Source organism: Excalfactoria chinensis, chromosome Z (assembly GCF_039878825.1).
Source record: "Excalfactoria chinensis isolate bCotChi1 chromosome Z, bCotChi1.hap2, whole genome shotgun sequence".
In the NCBI taxonomy this organism is placed as follows: Eukaryota; Metazoa; Chordata; class Aves; order Galliformes; family Phasianidae; genus Excalfactoria; species Excalfactoria chinensis.
The window spans coordinates 57,004,225-57,024,405 of NC_092857.1; the positions used below are offsets into that span (position 1 = coordinate 57,004,225).

At 34.2% G+C, this 20,181-nt stretch overlaps 1 protein-coding gene across 1 annotated transcript in view; it reads left to right on the forward strand.

Annotated features, from left to right (window-relative positions):
• The window catches only part of ADGRV1 (adhesion G protein-coupled receptor V1), a 259,889-nt gene that overhangs the window by 82,638 nt on the left and 157,070 nt on the right, over nt 1-20,181 (forward strand). The window contains exons 44-65 of the mRNA XM_072360423.1: nt 631-806; nt 1,444-1,568; nt 2,657-2,823; nt 2,943-3,086; nt 3,393-3,500; nt 3,955-4,207; nt 4,791-4,913; nt 5,122-5,344; nt 5,807-6,011; nt 7,543-7,689; nt 8,939-9,194; nt 10,695-10,903; nt 11,677-11,850; nt 12,212-12,394; nt 13,039-13,218; nt 14,365-14,529; nt 15,795-15,912; nt 16,503-16,626; nt 16,954-17,092; nt 17,231-17,416; nt 17,738-17,970; nt 19,467-19,615. Of these exons, the coding sequence (XP_072216524.1) occupies nt 631-806; nt 1,444-1,568; nt 2,657-2,823; nt 2,943-3,086; nt 3,393-3,500; nt 3,955-4,207; nt 4,791-4,913; nt 5,122-5,344; nt 5,807-6,011; nt 7,543-7,689; nt 8,939-9,194; nt 10,695-10,903; nt 11,677-11,850; nt 12,212-12,394; nt 13,039-13,218; nt 14,365-14,529; nt 15,795-15,912; nt 16,503-16,626; nt 16,954-17,092; nt 17,231-17,416; nt 17,738-17,970; nt 19,467-19,615 (3,787 nt within the window). The remainder of the gene's footprint in view (nt 1-630; nt 807-1,443; nt 1,569-2,656; nt 2,824-2,942; nt 3,087-3,392; nt 3,501-3,954; nt 4,208-4,790; nt 4,914-5,121; nt 5,345-5,806; nt 6,012-7,542; nt 7,690-8,938; nt 9,195-10,694; nt 10,904-11,676; nt 11,851-12,211; nt 12,395-13,038; nt 13,219-14,364; nt 14,530-15,794; nt 15,913-16,502; nt 16,627-16,953; nt 17,093-17,230; nt 17,417-17,737; nt 17,971-19,466; nt 19,616-20,181) is intronic.

A 20,181-nucleotide genomic window follows, 5' to 3' on the forward strand; every position in this document is an offset into this window, starting at 1 on the left:
ACTAGCTTTTTATTCTATATAATAAAGATATGTGTGTCTGTGTAATTTTTACTTGTTCAGGTAAAAACTGGGGGATGAGCCCCAAATTAAAGTGAAACACCCAAGTTTCTCTAGATTGATTTTGTTAACCTGTGGCTACTTTGCCTTCTCCTGCACAATGATGAAAGAGAAAGAAAGAAGCACTGAGATGAGAAAATACTTCAAATATCCTCTTATTTATTTATTTATTTATTTATTCCTTTTTTCTCCCATTTCCCTGCACCAAAACCAGGATTTTCCTGTTTCCCTAGAGATAACTTAGCTTCCAACTAAACTAAATTAAAACCATCTTAACCAAGTTACACTCACAACTGAAAGGTGACTGTAAACTACCAAGAAATGTATGGAGCAATTGGACAAAAAAAAAAAAAAAAAAAAAAAAAAAAAAAAAAAAAAAAAAAATTTCAGAGTGTTGTAGGATTTGAAGAGAGAAAAAAATGATTTCAAAAGCTCAGTCTAATCTATCCTTACTTCACTTACCTGTCCAGATTTGTGACCAGCTATTGTCTTGTGTGCTATTCAGAGACTGAAGTGAGAGAAATAAAAAGTGTCATGTCTCAGTAACATTGTATACTTGGTTTTTGTTGTCAGACACTGCATATTTCTGCAATACTAGATGAAGAACCAGAAATGGATGAGCACTTTGTTGTCACCCTGTTCAATCCAACTGGAGGAGCCAGATTAGGCACAAGAGTGGAAACTATGATTACTGTTTTACAGAACCAGGCTCCTCTAGGGCTTTTCAGCATCTATCCAGTTTCTAATAGGTACTGTAAACAGACTGAGTAAAAACGAGTGTCTCATATTCAAAAGAGATGATATTTCTTTAAAATTTTGTTTTTGATTAATCATATTAAAGAAATTCAGCAACCTAATTTTATAGCATTTGTAACTGCTAAACAAAAGGGAAAGACTTAAAAAGGTTTGTTAAATAAGATTTATTTTTTTTCATATATCAATACTTAATTATTGCCTGTACATTCCACTATAGTAGTAGTCTACTAGTAGCCATGCTAAGAGCCCCAGATGTCAAATGAATAAGTGAATACCCTGGAAGTCATACATTTTATACTTTACATACATTTTTCAGCCTGTGTAAGATACAGTTTTCCTGAAGGATGTTTTTCAGAAGCAAATGGTCTGCATGGAATCACTTTTTAAAAAATCATTCAGCTCCAACCATGCAGATAGTATGTTACATTTCAGACTACAGAAAAATCTGGTTTTATTGCCTATGATTTTGCCAAAGCATTAGGATAAGAAACAGTGGGCAATCCTAACTGATGTATCTGGAATTATTCTGTGAAAATCTTATTTTACATTATATTATGAAAATAATTCTTTCTCTCTCTCTCTCTTTTATTTATTTATTTATTTATTTATTATTATGGTTCTCAAACTTAGGACAAATTTCCTTATCATTGAAGAAGCCAACACAACAGCTTATTTAAAAGTTTCACGGACTAATGGGCTCAACACATCTGTGAGCGTTGAGTGGGAGACACAGTCAAACACTGCATTTGGCATCAGTACGTTTACTTTATGGAGAATGTCTGTTGAATTTGTCAAAATAGAGATAATAAGAAACTAACCAAACACAGGGCTGATTAAAAATGGTTATGTTCTTTGAGTATGTAGAATTTCTTCACATAAAATGGCTTATCTGCTTAAGAGTCACCCTGTCATCAGCCTCTTCTGCCATAGTTTCAGTAATATCTTCACTGATAATATGAACAACGCTGTCACTACGCTTTAAAAAATATGCATAGATTTTTATTTGCTACTTGTAATTCATGATTTTCCTAACTTACTATAAATGACATGGTTTACATACATGCGTCATAATATTATTTTGAAAAAAGGCTGTGACATGCTTTTCTGTCTTACGTGTGCCTACTGTTGCAGTGTGCCTACTGCAATGCATTTGTGGGAGGCTATCATTTAATGACCACTTTAAGTTTGTTCCATTTTGCACTTGCACTGAAGGAAGTTATCCTCCCATCTCTGCCCTCTTGTTCCTGTTTCTGTGCTAATCATTCTTTATTCCGCATTTGATTTGTATACTCCTGACCCAGACTGAACTGAAAAGAAAGTGAAATGCCTGATCTTTGAGCCTGGATCAACATAATGTTGTTCTCAGCAATGGGTCTAACATCTGCCTTATGCTGCGAATTCAGATCCTGAAATTTAGTTTCAATAACACAGTGCTTTTTTGCTGTAAGCCAGCTGAACAGCTTTTGCAATTTAAGAACCTTAGTGGCATGACTGCCTGGTTAATGAGAAAGATTAGAACAAAACATGAACATCTTGTAGTTTCTCTGTTAGTTTTTTCACTACTTGCTATGTAGCTAATCTTCTTAGTGGCATTCCAAAATTAATCATTGTGAGTCAGACTTATATTGCCCATGGACCACTGCTATGTAGTCATAACAAATGAAAAATAAATTTATTGCTTAACTCTGATTATATTATCAGCATTATTCTGTTTCTATGCATTTACGTACACTTAAAACAAGTACTAAGACACTTAATACTGGTTTTGGCAGAAGATGTGGGATTAGCATAAACTTCAAGTGTCAGCTAGTAGTAAACAGTGTTTTCTTTTACTGTGTTGCAGAGGATGGAATCAGTGTCCTGTCTGTTTTGCAAAGTTTTGTGGAAGAGTCGGTGTATGATTGGTGTTTCTTTAACTCAGGAGAAGTGTTGTATGGTGTTCTGTTGCATGTGCCTCCAGCTACATTTTCTACTGTCTACCAGTGGAAAGGAGTGTTTATTCCTGTTCAGGTAAATGTTGGTTTCCAAACACTTTGGTATTTGATGCTAGTGAATAAGGAATAAATTAACATTTATTTATATTTTTTCCTAAAATATTATTAATATTATTATTATTATTCCTCTCAAAGAATTTCACCATGTGGAATCCTAAAAGCTGCATGTCTTACCAAATCGGTGGTTCTTCCTACATTGTCATTAGCCATGGAGGAGATGGACAGGGAGCTTCTGACAACAGTGTGTATACATTCATGCCTGGACGCAGATTGTTGTGGGTAAATCTATTTTACTTATAAAATCATAACATAGAATAGATTATCCAGGACCTTGGGAAGGTCATCCAGTCCAGCCATGTTATGCAAAAAAAATCATTCTATGAGCTGAACTATTTGGGGATTTCTGAAATACTAGATGACTTTAATAAGTATATTTGCATATACTTATGTATACATATATACCCATCCATCTATATATATGTATACACACACACACATATACTTATTTGTATACAAACAATCACCCCCCCCCCCCTTTTTTTTTTTTTTCTTTTTTTTAAATTTTTTGTCAAATTTTCCTCACAGATGCAGACGCTGTCTGTTCTGGATACCAGACATGTGAAACATTTTGCTGTGAAGGATGAAGACTATTTGATTATTGTGAGCCATCCAACTAGTTCCACTTCCATCCAGGTTTGGATATTCTTCAGTTTTCTCTGGCTCTCATGTGGGTGGTTTGTTTAATTGGAGAAATGAAAGCAAAATAGTAAATCTATATGCATATATTTCAAAGAACTTACTTCTGATTCTATCATAAATTGATAAGTTTGTTCTTAGGCTTGTTTGTATGCATGAATATTGATCATGAGCATATAATTTACATCTGTTCTGTTTTTACTGCTAGTATTATTTCATTTTTAAAATTTAGCATATACACTGTAAGGGACAAAAATGTGTTATGAACATAAACCTGTTTATCCAGGGAGCAGTTACAGCTGCTTACCAGTGGACTTGTCTTAATATACGGTCCATCTTAGAAACTAGGAATTCAGTTTACAGTAAATCTTTGCAATTTTTGTGGCATTTGCTTTCTTTTTTCTTAGTGCTAATTAAGAATATATAAAGAAATATTTTCATATTTCCACAGATCTTCCAGTGGAATAGAAACACATTTCTTCTGCATCATCAGCTTCCACTTTACGGAGTTCAAAATGTAGACTTGTTTCCCAGAGGAGGCTTTATGTATATGTTAGTTTCTTTATCAAATACCAGCCAAAACATGCTCTTGTACCAGTGGTTGAATAGTGAATTTAGGAGGCTTCATGAAGTACCAGAAAAAGAAGTAAAACATATGGAGTCCTGGATTTCTGGATCTGATATCTATTTAATTACTGCAAAAGGTATTCAGCAGTAAACAATGAAAGAGATTACTAAGTATATGAGAGTTTGTTCAATAGCAAAGGCATTTGTGGTAAAGGACTTCAGATACGGATTGAATCCTTACTGGGGGTTAACAACTCTCAATAACACTTTAACCCTAATAAATATTTCATGGAAGTAATTTCTGCTTTTTCTCTCTAAAAATAAAAGCACTGTGTTTGTTTTCAAATACTCATTAAACAATTAAACAATTTTTTTCCCAGCAACACTGGGGATAACAACTACTCATCTACCTGCTGATCACACTCATTCTAAGCTTTGCTGAGCTTTTTGTTCTGCGGAGATTGTTGGTCAGCAAAGAACATATGTACATATACATATGTATTTTATAATACATATGTATTTTATTATGCTTGTTGTATTTTGTCCCTGTAGCTTCTTATGTGTTTATGTTGCAGTTCACTCCTTCACATGGGCATCACAAATAGTCTGTCTCACTTCATAAATAAAACTACCAAACACTGACTTTTGAAGGGCCACTAGTGTGTGACTTGACTAAAAGGTGGCAAATAATGTGATCTTTGTTATTTTGATTCTTTGTAGAATCTGGAAATTCTTCTGAAATTTTTATCTGGGAGACAGGACAGTCTACTTTTAGACACTTTCAGTCTCTTCCAGTGAATGGTGTCAGTAACATCCATGTCTTCATGCCCCCTTCAGGTTTAGGTAAGACTTTAATGAAAATATTTCTGCAAATCCTATTTTATACTGATGGAACTGTAAAAAGAGATATGCTCTTTTTTGTGGTATTTATTTATCAAACCATAAAATTTAGTATAAACAGTGATCTACAAAGAACATCTCTGATATTAAGCTTTTAAATATATGTATCACTAAAAATTATTTATTTATTTATTTTCTTTGTTCCTTGTAGTTCACATCCTGCTAGCTGGCAAGGATTTAACAATACTGTATTCTTGGAACTCAGAAGCAAACTCATTCTCTATAGTGCTAGAAGCCCCATATGCGAATCGTATCACATCAGCTATTGCGAGATCTTTGAACTCCAGCAAGAGCTTGATTGTTTTGTCCATGGAGTCCAACTCCCAGATTTATGAACTGACCACTGTTTCCAACCAGTCAGATTTTATACCCAGGTAAGTTTTTATTGTTTTATATAGCTTGTCTCACAGCTCCTGTATTTCTTTTTCTCTGGTATTGATTTGGTTACAGTATAAACTGTTTAAAGTTTCTATGTGCGATAAGCTTATTTTATGAACATTAAAGAGAATTTTTCACTGTTTAAGATAACCTTACATCTGATTTTAGAACATAAGACAAGAAAGACTTCTAGTCATGACTTTTTATTGATTTTAAAGTCTTTTTTTGTTTTGTTTTGTTTTGTTTTTTTTTATGAATTGCATTCATAATTATTTTCAGTTACCTTATGATCTATTGCCATTTTGTTAAATACCCTTTTAACCCAAAATGCTACCAGAACAATATAAACAGTAATTGCATCTCAAAAATGTTCAGTACCTTTTACAACAGTGCTTTGAAAGATCATTATTCAGCTATCCTAAATTTATAATTGTTATATGCACATGTTTTTGTGCCAGTTCAGGTGAACTGATACTTGATCCTGGGGACATGGAAGTTTTGATAGCTGTCAATATCCTTGATGACACTATCCCAGAAGAGGAAGAATGCTTCAGAGTGTGGCTGAAAAATCCTAAAGGAGGTGCAGAGATTGGTTCTCATGGCTTTGTTGACATCATTATTCCTTCGAATGACAATGCCTATGGAGTCATTGCATTTGCTCAGGTAAAAATCCTAAGGTAAATCATTAAAATCATTATGTACACGTAATTTCTGAATAACTGAACATACCAAAACTGTAATATTCAAAATGCTTTTCTAGATTTTTTTATTTTTTTTTTCTAATATCATCTAGTAATGTGCTTTGTAACATTTATTTAGCATTGCTATATGAGTATGTAAAACACTGGGTGATAGGACATAAGTTTCACAGTCCCTATTTTGAGATTTTTAAATCCCTTTTCGTTAGATCAACACATTAGTTTATCAGCTTGGTTTTCGAACAAATTGAAAATTCAATTTTTAGATGTCATATTTGATGGCATCTATTTGCTGCTTATTTATTGTGCAAGTGAATTCAGTAAACAAACCTGAAGAGCCTTTGTCTCGCTCCAATTATAGGAGGGAGAGGAGATTCTCTTCTAGGTGTATATCTGATGGTGAGATTAGGACACAATGGGTAAAATGCAGCGAACAGGCCCTGGGGGAGTTCTTTCATAGAGGTTTTCTTCTTTTTCTTTTAGGGTATTCCTCCATCAAAAGTTTATTTTCTTTGGGAATTTGTCTCCACAGTCCCTTAGCTTAGCAGAGAGTATTTTATCTCTCCGCTTCTCAGGTGTTTTTTTTTCCTTCTTTTTCTCTCTGTTAGTGTGACACACCTGGCTGAACAGATAAGTCAGCAGGGAGTGGTGCCTTCATTGCCATGCACAAGCATTACTGCCTTTTGGAGTGGTCAGTTCCTTCAAGCCATACCCCTGAAAAAGACTGCTTATCCCACTTCTGCTTATCTTGATGAGCAGAAGCATGGTGGCATGCTGACACCCACCACTCACCGCATTAGATAATTTGCAGTTGTCAGTTAGTCTTATAACCAAAAAGGCCTCATGAAGAGAGCTTTGAACCAAGAAAAAAAAAATAATAATAATAATAATAATAAATGTCTTTCTCAGCCTTTTCCCCTGGAAAATACACTAATTGGGTTATGTCATAAGGTGAATCAGTCTACCAGAACAGAAGGAATTCCTTGGAAAAAATGTCAGGTGGAACGTAGTATTTGGAAAGATTAGTTCTTAAATCTGCAAACACTGTAGAAGACAACCAGACAGGGATATACTAAACACAAACTGAAGATGTAAAAGGCAGAAAAGTCATCTGAAATGAAGCTTTGCATCTGGACTTGTTTGAGGTGGACAAATAACAAAAATAATTGCACTAAATATTAATCTCTTTTATATTTCCAATTGTTTTCCTACTACATACAGTCTGAACATAAAATAATATACTCAGAAAATAAATTAAGACTTGTCTTTTTTGCTATAGGCTAAAGAGGCCTGACATTTTCAGTTCTAACATATATGGAACCTACCTTGATAGGTCATATAAAGTTAACTGATTAATATATATTTGTCTACAATATACTTGTCTGACAAGTTTATTGATTCTTGATGTCATTGTCCTCTTTGAATACCAAGATCTCTAAATAAACTTTTCTGTAGTAGAAAATAACCTTGGTGTTTTGCTCTTCTGTGTTTCCCAGAATTCTTTATTTAAGCAGGTTGAAGAAATGGAACAGGACAGTTTAATCACTTTGAATGTTGAACGTTTAGTAGGAACATATGGACGAGTTACAGTAGAATGGATAGCTAATGGGAGCATAAGTGATGTATTTCCAGCTTCAGGAATGGTATGTACATAATTGATATTAAAGAAGCACTGACTGTATTACCTCAGAAAATTGGTGTGGACCAGTGGGAAAAAAGTAGTACTTGCAGTACTTGTAATATTGCCCTGTTCTGTTAATTTTGGCTTCCTAGTCCTTCCCTGCAATGTTAGCAGTTCTTGTTTTTGTCAGTCACATAATACTACAACATGACTCTTTAGAACCTGATATTGCAGTTCTGTCCAGGCAGTAGAAATGCTTATCTGTAGTATCCTGTTCCCATTTTCCATTCTTCCTTTTGTGAAATGTAGCTATTCTGCCAAATCATCTAATATTTTCTGCTGGCTGGAGCTTTATAGGCTTTAGAACTTATGGAGCCAGGGTTCTTTAGGTCAAGTGCCTCCACCTAGGGGCCATCTATTAAAGAAACAAAACCCTGTGATCCATGAGGTTGCGGAGCTCTAATATAAGTCACAGCTATGGGAATAAGGGCCAAAAGATTTTAGAAAGAAGCTTTACTACTAGAAATAATGGGCCTGAAATGCAGCATATGAAGTATGAAAAGATTCTAGATTGGAATGAATCAAAAGAGGATGCTGCATGGCTTTCCTGCAGACTTTTGCAGGTAGAAATAGGCAGAAATGAAAGTGTAAGTGTAACATAATTCACTGTAAAGTTCTGCTTAATTTACACTATAGGTGTAGATTAATGAATTTATATGTATATCTGTCTTTGTTTCTGAGAGTGACCTGGTAAACTGTCTGGTCTTTTGAATTTAAAAATGAAAAGAAGATAGTTGGACAAAGCATTCATCAATCATTTTAAACGGAGGACACAAGGGAAACGACTTACAAAACTGCTGACTTGGCAATCTTTCAATTAGTAGTGAAGCTGTTACATATTACACATTCATCATACTTTTGATATAGTTATATAGTATATATAGTCTTGGGTTGCCCTTGGCTGTCTTCCAGGCCCCAAGAGTTGTACTCTTACTCTGCCCTTCTCAACAAGATAGGTGTAGAATAAAAGTCAGAGGACTTCGTTGATTGAGATAAAGGCAGTTTAATAAGTTTATCTCTGATCTCTCACTTCTCTCTCCCAGCTGCTATTGCAAAGTAGCATTTTCCTCCCTTGTATCTGCTCTCTCAGTGCACACCCAACATAGCTGACATGGGGCACTGCTGGGCTAGAGTTATGCAGAATAAAATAGAATGACAGCTCTGAGAAAATGTTTGTATTTTTTCTTTTCCCTCCCCCTAAAACCTTTTAGATTACATTTTCAGAAGGTCAAGCACTGTCCACAATCACACTGACAATTCTTGCAGACAGTGCTGCAGAGCTTTCAGAGACTGTGGCTATCACCCTCACTCATGTTACCACTGTGGGTGTTCAAGATACTACGAGAGGAGCTATCATTGATCCCAAAAGATCAAGAGCAATACTGACCATTTTACCTAGTGATTCCCCACATGGTGTGATTGGCTGGCATACAAACTCTCTCTTCGTTAAAGTCACAGAGCCAGAAGGTAGGTCTGTTTATTGATTGTTGTAAAACTTACATGTATTTTTTAAGATAACTCTTTTTTTCAGATAAAATTGGTTATGTGTTTATCTTAAAGATCAGTGTTTTTTAACACAAATTATGTAGTAGAAATATCTTTAAGAATACCTAAGTATGCAGTTTCACTGCATGCTGTCTGTGGTGTTGAGCATGTCAACATTGTTTCATTGTTTTGTAGGGGCTAAACTATCAAAACCTTGGCATCTTGTATTTTACTAGCACATAAAATCCTTCTGTTTATGTAGAAAGCAAATTTGCCTATTTGATTCAATTCATAATCCGATTAAAATAATTTACAGAAAAAGTCCTTTCTTGGGAAATGTCAAAAACAGACAGGGGAGGATAGAAGGAAGTAGAACAAAGGTGTATTACATTTCAAGAAAACTGAAATTTTCTGCTTACCAGCTAATTTGACTGGATGATATCAGACTTTAAAGGGCTGAACACGTGGCTTGCCTGAGGAGAATTACAGTGGTGCTTTAGCTCCTGCTCTCTCTACTGGCCCAGGAATGCAGGCAACTGATTCCTCCAGCACTCTGTGCAAGCCTGGTGTCTTTCCAGCAGCTGGCTGGGAGAATGGAAAGATAAGCTATTAATACTTCAAAAGCCCAATTGAAATTTTCCTGGCAATTTAATATCCCATCTGTAGAAAAAAATATTTTTATGAGATGTACATTTTCCACATTTTCCATCAGAATATTAATGCAGCTAAAATCTCTTTGTGTGTTCTATTTTAAGGCCAATAAGCAGTGAAGGGATTTTCTTACTTCCTAGTAGAAAATGTGCTATTGTGAAATAGTAGCTAATTAGTACAGTAATTAATAAATACAAATAATTAGTTTGACGAAACTATTTTGAAGTACAAAGGCTGCTGATTTTTTATCTCTTCAAGTTCTCCAATCCCTAACTTTTAGCTAGATGTTGTGTTTAGTTCACTGGAAAAAAATGCAAATCTACTTTCCCTAAAAAGAGAACTTAGCCTTAGTGGTAAAAGTGCATCTAATTTTCTTCAAAGTCTGTTTTACAGAAAGGCAAAATGGCTTCTTGTAAAACATACAACCAGAATGACTGGCTACAGTTAAGATTTCTGTTATTATGATTAATGGTGATCTCCTAGGCAGGTAAAGACCAGGCAAAAGCAGTATGATTGGAGTTTTGAAGGAAAAATGAGTAAGAACAGCAATACTGAAATAAAAGTTTGTTTAGAAAGCATTTAAAGCTGTACATATTGAGTATTTCTTTATTCCTCTATGTACTTTTTAAAAATAATTTCCTGGCTTACAAACTGTTATGTGTTTACATCATCTGTGTCTGTTTATTTGCATGAGCCAAGTATGGTTCTGTTGCTAAGCTGAGCTGAAGTGGACTGTAGTAAGGAGCTCCAATTAGGCAAGCTGGAAATCAAGCAGAACAACGGTTTAAAACAATCACATGCTTCATCTTTTTTTTCCCCTCCTTTTTATAGGACAAATTAATTCCACTACTGTTACTTTGCAAATTGTTCGTGAGCAAGGATTTAGTGGAGATATTGCAGTTCGGTTGAGTGCCGAACCTAACTTGGACCTTCCCCTTTCCAACCAAGCAACAGAGAATGAGGATTATATAATAGAAAAAAAGACAGTCATTATGATGGAGAATGCAACAGTAACTTCTGTCATGATTACCATTTTACCAGTGAGTAGCCTGATTCACTTCAGCCAGTAATTTATTTTAAAGAAATGAAGAATATTACTGTTTCTTTTTTAAGAAAAGGACTTAGTATTCCAGAAGAGACTAAGGTTGGGATTCTTGCATCATCTGACACTGATAAATTACTAGTAATTTACTATAGTCATCTATTTGAAAAGGATTTTCATACTGTTAACTGGGAGGGAACTAAGTAGTTTGCTTTGTTTGTTTTTAAGAAGTAAATATTCTTGAAAAGGATAAAAATGTAAATGTCTTAAATACCCGTTGTTTTTGAAAATTACTGCAGTTTTATGGAGAATTTATTTTACCTTACATGCATATTAACAGATTTGTTCTGTTGTTTGAAAAATGTTAATTTTTCACTAAAAATATATGAATTATTTGAACACATTTAACACATAGATATTGTTTTATTTGTTGTAGTTTAGTTTCTGAAATCTGACCACCCGATATTTTAGACAGGAGAAAGAAGTATCAGCCAGAAATTCCAACTATTGTTTCAGTAGGTTTGGAATCTGACTACCAACTTTAGATTCTAAAATTTAGCAAAGGTATTCTCTCTTAGCTTTCACATGATCCCAAGTTCTCGGACAGCATCCCAGAAAGTAGTGCCATCTTTATGCATGTACTCTAATTTTATCAAACCTATAAAGTTTATAAAGTTTACAAAATTATAAAATTTATAGTTATAACTTAATCCTAGTACTTTGTAGGAGAAAAACAAACAAACAAACTATATTTAAAAAATTATTTTGCAGGACGACGTTCCAGAATTACAGGAAGCATTTAGAATCAATATTACTGATGTGCAGCTGATCAATTCTTTCACTAGAGGTCAGCCAAGTGTGAAGAGGATTGGTTTAGAAATAGCTGAAATAACAATTGAAGAAAATGATGATGCAAGAGGAATATTTTGTTTCAGTGTTACGAAGGTAAGTGAACTTGAATGAAGAATATTTAGTCACATTCCAGCAGGAAAGTCTCTGATTTCAGACCACTTTTGATATTATTCTAATAGGGTTTATGACAGTGAATTGTTCAGGATAAATAGGCCAGGTGTCAGACAAGCAGTTCTGTCTTGGAATTTTCTAAACAATTAACATATGAAACTTATTAGGGAAGTGCTAAAATGAGTCTCGTAATTTTCTGAGAGGAACCTCAGGATGTCATCTAATCAGTACTTTTGCTATACAAGACCAGTGCTAAATTCATATCAGTTTACAAGTGATTATGATTTGTTTATTCATTCTTATCCCAAAGTCAGCCAATAAATAGAATTTGTTGAATTTACAGGATAAAACTGGAACTGTTGCTGGTTATGAGGTACCACCACCACATAATATCCTGAAACTTCCAGTTGTTCGACAAGCTGGGAGGTTTGGGTCAGCAGTTCTGTATTGGGAAGCCATTCTTTTAACTGCTGGTTTTGAAGACTTTACTCCATCATATGGAAACCTTACATTTGCAGATGGGCAGGTAAGCACTTGCTTAAAGTTTATCCCTGATTTTCAACTTAAGAGTATCTCACATTTTCTACCAGTAGAATTTTCATCCATTCATTGAAAACATTTTATTTACGCCCTTAGGATATGAATGATTCTCCCAGCTTCAGTGCTTTAACATGGAAGAGCACAATGTAATTGTATTTGTAATATATTTAGTTAAAATATTGACCAGAGAGGAATGTATGCCTTTGGTACCTCTAATTGAAGCCATAATTTCTTATAATAAAGGCCTTTACCCTAAAAATCTGTCATATAACCTATCGTCTCTACAAACTTTCAGAATATGCCTGCATGTTTCTTTAGTTTTAAATTACATACTGCCCCTGAAAATACTTGGTGTATACAGAAAATATTTATGTCAGGAAAACTGATCTTTACAATAGGAAAGTATACCTTTTGAGCAAAATTGAGGCTGAATTACAATGTGGTCTTACCTGTGTGTGAGAATATACTAGTAAGAAATGAGCACAATCAAACAATGTGTGCTTACCTATAATTAGACAAAATTTATTTATTTAACATTTCACATTTTTCAAAAAATTAATGTAGAGTATTAGAAATGAAAATTAGGTTTTATCTATCTATCTATTTATTTATTTATTTTATTTCTTCCAGGCTACAGGAGAAATAGAAATTTCAATCATAGATGATAGTGAAGTTGAATTCCTTGAGATCTTCAAAATTGCTTTAGTGAGGGTAACCGGTGGTGCAAGACTTGGAGATGAAACACTAGTAACTGTTGCTATTCCACCCAATGATTCCCCTGTTGGAGTATTTGGTTTTGAAGAAAAATATGTGAGTTTGATTTAATTTGGATTGTGCTATTTTTTTATTTTTTGCAAAAGAAGGATTGTGGATTTGTGTCACTAATACATAGCTGATTTTGATAACCCTTCATTACACTGGAAGACAATTCTTTCACTGAAAATGGGTTGCATCATGAGAAGATTGACAGGCAGCAGATCAAGGGAGGCGATTCTGCCCCCCTACTGTGCTCTCATGATACCTCACCTGGACTACTGCATGCAGTTCTGGATCCCCCAACATGAGAAGGACATGTAGCTGTTGGAGTGGGTCCAGAGGATGGACATGGAGATGATCAGAGGACTGGAACACCACACTTATGTGAACAGCTGAGAGATGTACGGCACTTAAGCCTAGAGAAGAGAAGGCTCAGGGAATACCTTATAGCAGCCTTCCAATACCTGACAAGGGTCTACAGGAAAGCTGGGAAGGGACTTTTTATCAGCACGTGCAGAGATAGGGCAAAGGGAAATGATTAACAACTGGAAGAGGCTAGATTTAGCCTAGATATTAGGAAAAAATTCTTTACTGTAAGTGTGGTGATTGGAACAGGTTGCCCAGAGAGGTTGTGAATGCCCCCTCCTGGAGACACTCAAGGCCAGGCTGGATGAGACTTGGTGTCAATCTGGTCTAGTGGGATGTGTCCCTGCAGGGAGGTTGGAACTAGATGATCTTAAAGGCCTCTTCAAACCCAAACCAATCTATGGTTCTACAAAAGGCATATTAGTGCTTGTCATTGTCTAACTGTGTTTGATGATTATGCCAATGAAAGCACTGCAGCGTAGACTTGGACTTCTATATCAGGGCATTTTAATTCTGTGTACTAATTATCCAAGATATCCAAGGTAGGATTTTGCTGAATATTAAAATGGATTTTTAATAATCTTTGTTACTGAAACTAAAGTTTGGAAAGAAATCACAAAACATTTCTCATCTAACTGATTGACAGTGAGTGATTCTTCTGCTGTCCATTTTACTGGTGACTGCTTGTGAATCATTGCCTGCAATTGTTTTGACCATACAAAAGAAACTTTGTGACTCATATTTGCTAGCAGATTTTTTTTTTAATTTTTTTTTTCCAAGTCAGTATAGATGCTAAAACCTTTTTTCTTCTTCCTCTTCTTCTTTCTTCTTCAGATAACAGTGAAGGAACCTCAGACACCTGATGACTCTGCAGCGATTGCACTGCTCACTGTAAGTCGAAGTCCAGGTGGACAGGGAGCAGTTAAAGTGATATGGATTCTTGAAGAGGCTGCTGAACATGACCTGACCCCTCTGAATGGTACCCTTCACTTTAATGAGGTATTTCTGTTACAGTAATTAATGATTTCTTATTCTTTGATCTATAGATTTTTCATTTTCATCATGAATTTGTTGGAATGCTTCTTGTTACGTGTTTATTAAGCTAGAGATTACTAAATATGAAAACACTAGAAAAAGGTTAGTTTGAACTGATGAGGAAAGCTGTTATGTTCCTTCTAAAGCAATATAATGTTATCAACAGGAAAACAGGCTTCTCAAATACGAGTTGTTTTTATTGTTAAGAGGAACAGCAATATACTGCATGTGAGTAATGATTATAGGAACAATTATTCTGTTCCATTATCATACAATCAAAAAATAAATTTGAAGAAATGAGAAACATGAAGAATGCTCAACCTTCGCAGATTTCAAAGTTGAATAAAAGCCACCCTAGTAATTTTCAAATTGTACAGTTTTGTCTGTCTTTGAATTTCATGGCAGGATCAAGCACTGAAACAAGAGATTAAGTACTGGGTATTGTCAAGCTGTTGTTATTTTAATATTGTATTTTACATACTACTGAAAATATTTAGTTAATAAACATGTTTTAAAATAAGGTATAAGTTTTTCTGACTGTACAAAGCTACTCTGCTTTAAATAGGTATAACTTTTGTATAACTTTTTTTTTTTTTCTTTTAATTTGCTGAAATATAACTTTTTTGTAAGACATGGGTATCAAGCAAAGTTTTATTTCAATTTACTGGCACATTTCTTCTGGTAGGCCTAAAAATAGTTTTTATTCTTACATATGTTACTCTTAAGTTGTATGCATACATGCAAGAATACAGGTATGTTCATATGGTCTACTGAAGTTATAAACACTTTTTCCTGTATTCTTCTCAAAGCATTTACCTTCTGCCGAAAATGTGGACTGGCTAGGAATTTGCTATGATCTATTACTCATAATCTTCCATATTATATTCAGTATGTTTCCTCTAGGCTGAAAATGTCATGAGAATACAACTTAAAAATAACACCAATTGTTATACTGTTGAAAATATTCAGAGTATTTCTTGGATAGAATATAATGCTTAAGTGGCAATTTTTACTGTTTATTAATCTGTGAGAAAACATTTTAGGTAAACCAGAAATTTCTTTTTAAAAAAAGGTTCAGAATATACCAAGTAGATGCATAGTTCACATAGATTGTTGATGACAAGTAGTATTTTGCACAGTATAATACTGTATATATATATTTTTTTGTTGTTGTTTCACTTCATATGTACATAAATATATATGTATCTTCTGGTCTGCTTGTGATCCAGACTGAATCCCAGAAGTTTATTGTTATACGTGCTGTAGAAGATGGTATCCTGGAAGGGAATGAAACATTTACCATTCAGCTAATCTCTGCTGGTGATGCAGAGATATCTCCTGTAAACGGTAAATAATTGAACTACATTCTATTTTTAGGCACTTCATATGAGAATTCTAGTAAGCCTGTTCATATTAGACTGTGGTGCTTATGTGTGTTGAGTTTTGCAGTGTTCTTTGATGCGGGTTCTTTGACTGTTTTGGAGTATCAGTCTTTTTTTCCATCTGTTGTTTACTTGTCTGAAGAAATGAATGAGAATTTTAGGTCATATTTTTTCATTCTAAATTAATTGTTGGTTTAAAATGCTGTGTTCAGGCATGAAAAAGCAAGCAAAATACAGAAACGTAGTTAACACTGTGCAGAAGGAATTCTTTAACAAAAAGCAATCAAACCCAGCTTTAGTCCTGTAAGAACCATAAATTAGTTTTCATTGTAAGGGACCATGCAGGATGTTCAATTAGTGGAAAACCATGCTAAAGGATAGTTCCCAATTAAACCAGTTTGCTGAGGGTTTTATCAAACTGAAGATTAAAGGGTAGGGCTTCTACAGTCTTTCTAGGCAGCCAATGCTTAAAATTCACAAAATTTTCATAATTTAACTTTCAGTTGTACATTTCAAAAAAAATAGTTACTGTTAGAAGCTTTATTCTTTCCATAGGTCTGGCCACCATCCTTATTTTGGGTGATGAAGGAGCTTCTGGGGTGGTTGGAATAGCTCATTCATTCCAGCATGTTCTGATTGGAGAACCTTCTGGCAGTTATAATGGGACTGCTCTTATTAGGTAGGAGAATCTCTCATTTTTCCATATAAAGGACAATTTCAGAAGCAATGAAGATCCATATTTTTCAAGCATTTCTTGATTGCTGTATATTATTATCTCTTCTAAAATGAGAACTATGTTTAAACTTAGAACTGTATTTTTAAAGAAGGTCAGAATATACAGCACAGGAGTCAAAAACTGCAAGAATGTTTTCTCATTGAACAAAGAATTGTGAAGATCTCAGTCTTCTCAGTGCTAATAGCATTTCTGTTGTGCTCAACAGTATGATATTGGAAATTAACTACTAAGGGCAGAAAATCGAATCTGTATTTGTGGTCTTACCTGCAGCCTGACACGTGGCCCAGGGATTTTTGGTGAGATCGTGATACACTGGAATATAACGCCTCCTCATTATACTGAATTTACTGAGGTATCAGGAACCTTGATGATGAGAGACAGACAGTCGGCTGCAGTTGTTCTAATACAGGTATAAGAAAGATTTTAAACCAGTAGCTATTTTGAGTCCTTCCTTTTATTCTGATATTATCTTGGTTAGAAACTAATTATACCTGTCTCCCAGGAAATGGTATAAATCCTTTTAGCTTTTGTTGTTTATTTTCCTTAGGCTCTAGATGACGACCATCCTGAGGAGAAGCGTTACTACCAGTTTCAACTAACTGGAATCAGCGATGGAGCACTCATAAATGAATCTAGCAACACAGCAAATATTACCATGGCTGCCAGTGATCTTCCATATGGAGAGTTTACATTTTCAAGAGAACTATTCCAAACAACAGAAGAAGAAGGATGGGTATTAGATTAAATTTCATTCCTATGTAAAATGTTCAAAGATTTCAGTAGTTTTGCTAGGTTTATGCTTAACTTCAGAAGAAAAATAAATCATAGATTTCCTGCGTTTGTCATAGCACAAGCTCTATCATGGCTTTTGGACTTTTTTAATACTCTGAGAAAGAGTGCCATCTGCTAGGCTGCATGTATATTGTATTTATTAAAAACAAATGTTATCTATAAACCTTTGAAGAGATGCCTTTAGAACTGCTTTTAAAGCAACAGTAATATAACAAAGTTTCTAATATGTTTATTTATTTAGTAAGTGCTCTTTTCCCCTTAGGTTAACATCACTATTGTGCGCTCCAGAGGACGCTATGGCAAAGTGCGACTTTGCTTTCAGATAATAAATGGAACTGCTGAGGAGGGAATTGATTTCACTCCCACAGTAAGGGAGTTGTTATTTGAACCAGATGAGGAGAGTAAAATGATTTTGATTGAAATTCATGATGATGACATTCCTGAAGGTCCTGAGGACTTTTCAGTGATGATTACCAAACTGGAACTCCAAGGAAGGTAAAGAAAAAATACCTTGTTGCAAGATTGTTATCAAGCTAAAAAAACATGACAATTCACTTAACTGCATAAAGACACACGTGGAATTTAGCTGTTTTAATGTGAAACTTTTTAAAACAGCTGTAAGAGTGATCATGATAGAAGTGAGGAACTCAGTTTTCTTAGTATTAGCATAAGCATTTTGCTGATTGAGAGACCATACATTGTATTCATTTCTTGAACATTTATGAAATAAGTGTTGACAAGATCATTATACATTCTATGACAAGTAAAATATCATTTCTATTTGAGACATGCTTACTGAGTTATAAATACAACATGTGGTTTAGAAGCATCACAAAAAAACTCTTCCAACCAAAAGGAATAGCAAAGCAATGAATGCAGATCTGCATTTCAAGCAGGTGTAACGATATGGGATTTTCAAGTCTGCATGTTAATATTTTTCTGTTCTGCTCCATTCCCTTTTACTTATTATAGATAATAATTTCTCTGCAGCCTGTCAAAAGTATAAGTGAGTATTGTTTAAAAATAAACCATCAGATGTGCTGTAATCGTTACGCTAAACCAGAGTAAAGGGATGTTAAAATAACTCATAAAAGTATTGTCAAATTTGGCTGTAATTTTATAGTCACTTTCTTCACTAAATTGATATTTATTGTTTTAAATAATATTTTTCCACCTGCAATAATGAAGTCTACTGTTACAGCAAGTATGGCTGTCATTCTTGGACATCCAGGTGCTGTCTCACATTTCTCTCATATCTGATTATTGTTATGTCCTAATTTTAAATGACTAGTGATTTAGAATTTCCATATTGCATATGCCTTCCAGTTAATATGCAAAGCCTGAAACTGCTTTGTATCTTTATTTCATGCCCCTGTTATTCATGATGTAATAGGTTCTTGTTTGTGTGAATACATTATGTAGATAAAAACACAAATGTGGAGTATGTGAACTTGCCAATGTATGGAATTACTTTAATGTGGAACTATATTTTTTACAGTTCCAATCTATTCTCTCTTTTCATTTGTATCTCCTGAGAGAAGCTGTATTAAAACTTTGTATTTACAGTGGCTGTGTTAGGATGGATTCCAGCAGAGGTACAAACACAGATCATTATGATAATCATGTAATATATTAGCAGCTTGAATGACTTATACAGACAATTGCTTTTAAGATTTTCCTGATGGAAATTTTCAAGGGTTCTTTTTTGAAGCATTTTGACATGTATAGTACGTAGGTTTCACTATTACTAGATGGTTAATCTGGTTAGAATATAACCTCATTAATACTTTCCAGAGTTTCCTGGGAAAGAAAAAATGTAAGATAAACATTGATGGAAGTGATCTATTATTTTTTTCACATAATGTTTTAAGAATATGTGACAAAAAAAAGTTTTTGGTAATTACTCTCAGAAAATAGAAGTATTTGTAGTAATCATTAACTTTCACTATTTTTTTTAATTATTATTTTTATCTTTATTGTGTTCTTGAAAGTGGATTTGATTTTACCATCAAAGAAAATGGTCTACAGGTGGATCAACCTCCTATAATAGGAAATATATCCACAGTGCAAGTAACTATAGCAAAAAGTGACAATGCAGAAGGCATCATAGAGTTTGATCCACAGTACATCCATCTACAAGGTTAGTTTGCTCTTAGATTTCACTGTGAGTTAGTCTGTGACTATGGACTTGGACATAAATTTTTGAGCTGACTTCCAACATCTGCTCTGAGTTTTGATTCAAAGTATTTAAGCAACAGCAAATAAGTTCTTCAGCAACTTTTCCTCATACTTTCTGTTGCTCTATCATGATTGTTCAGATTGTATTACTTATGTACATGGGGCAATAAACTTGAGAGTGAGGGAATGAAAGAAATGTACTCCACTGTGTTTCAGTCTCTTTCATCATAAGAAAAGGTCTCCTATACTCAGAATAAGCTCACATTTGAGGAGCTCAGCAGTAACACTGAAACTACTTCCATATTTCTAAGTGGAAATTATCATAAGAAAATGTAGTGGTTGTTTCACTCAGCTATTTCTTATGTGTATATTTTCATTAAAAAATAGTAACTAAGCTGACCTGATATATATACAGTTGGATAATAGTTGAAAACTGCTTATTGCTGCCTCAAAGAAAGTAAAAATATGAAAGAAATGAACTGACATTTCATATCAGTTAAAATAATTTCATTCCTTGTCATTATTCTT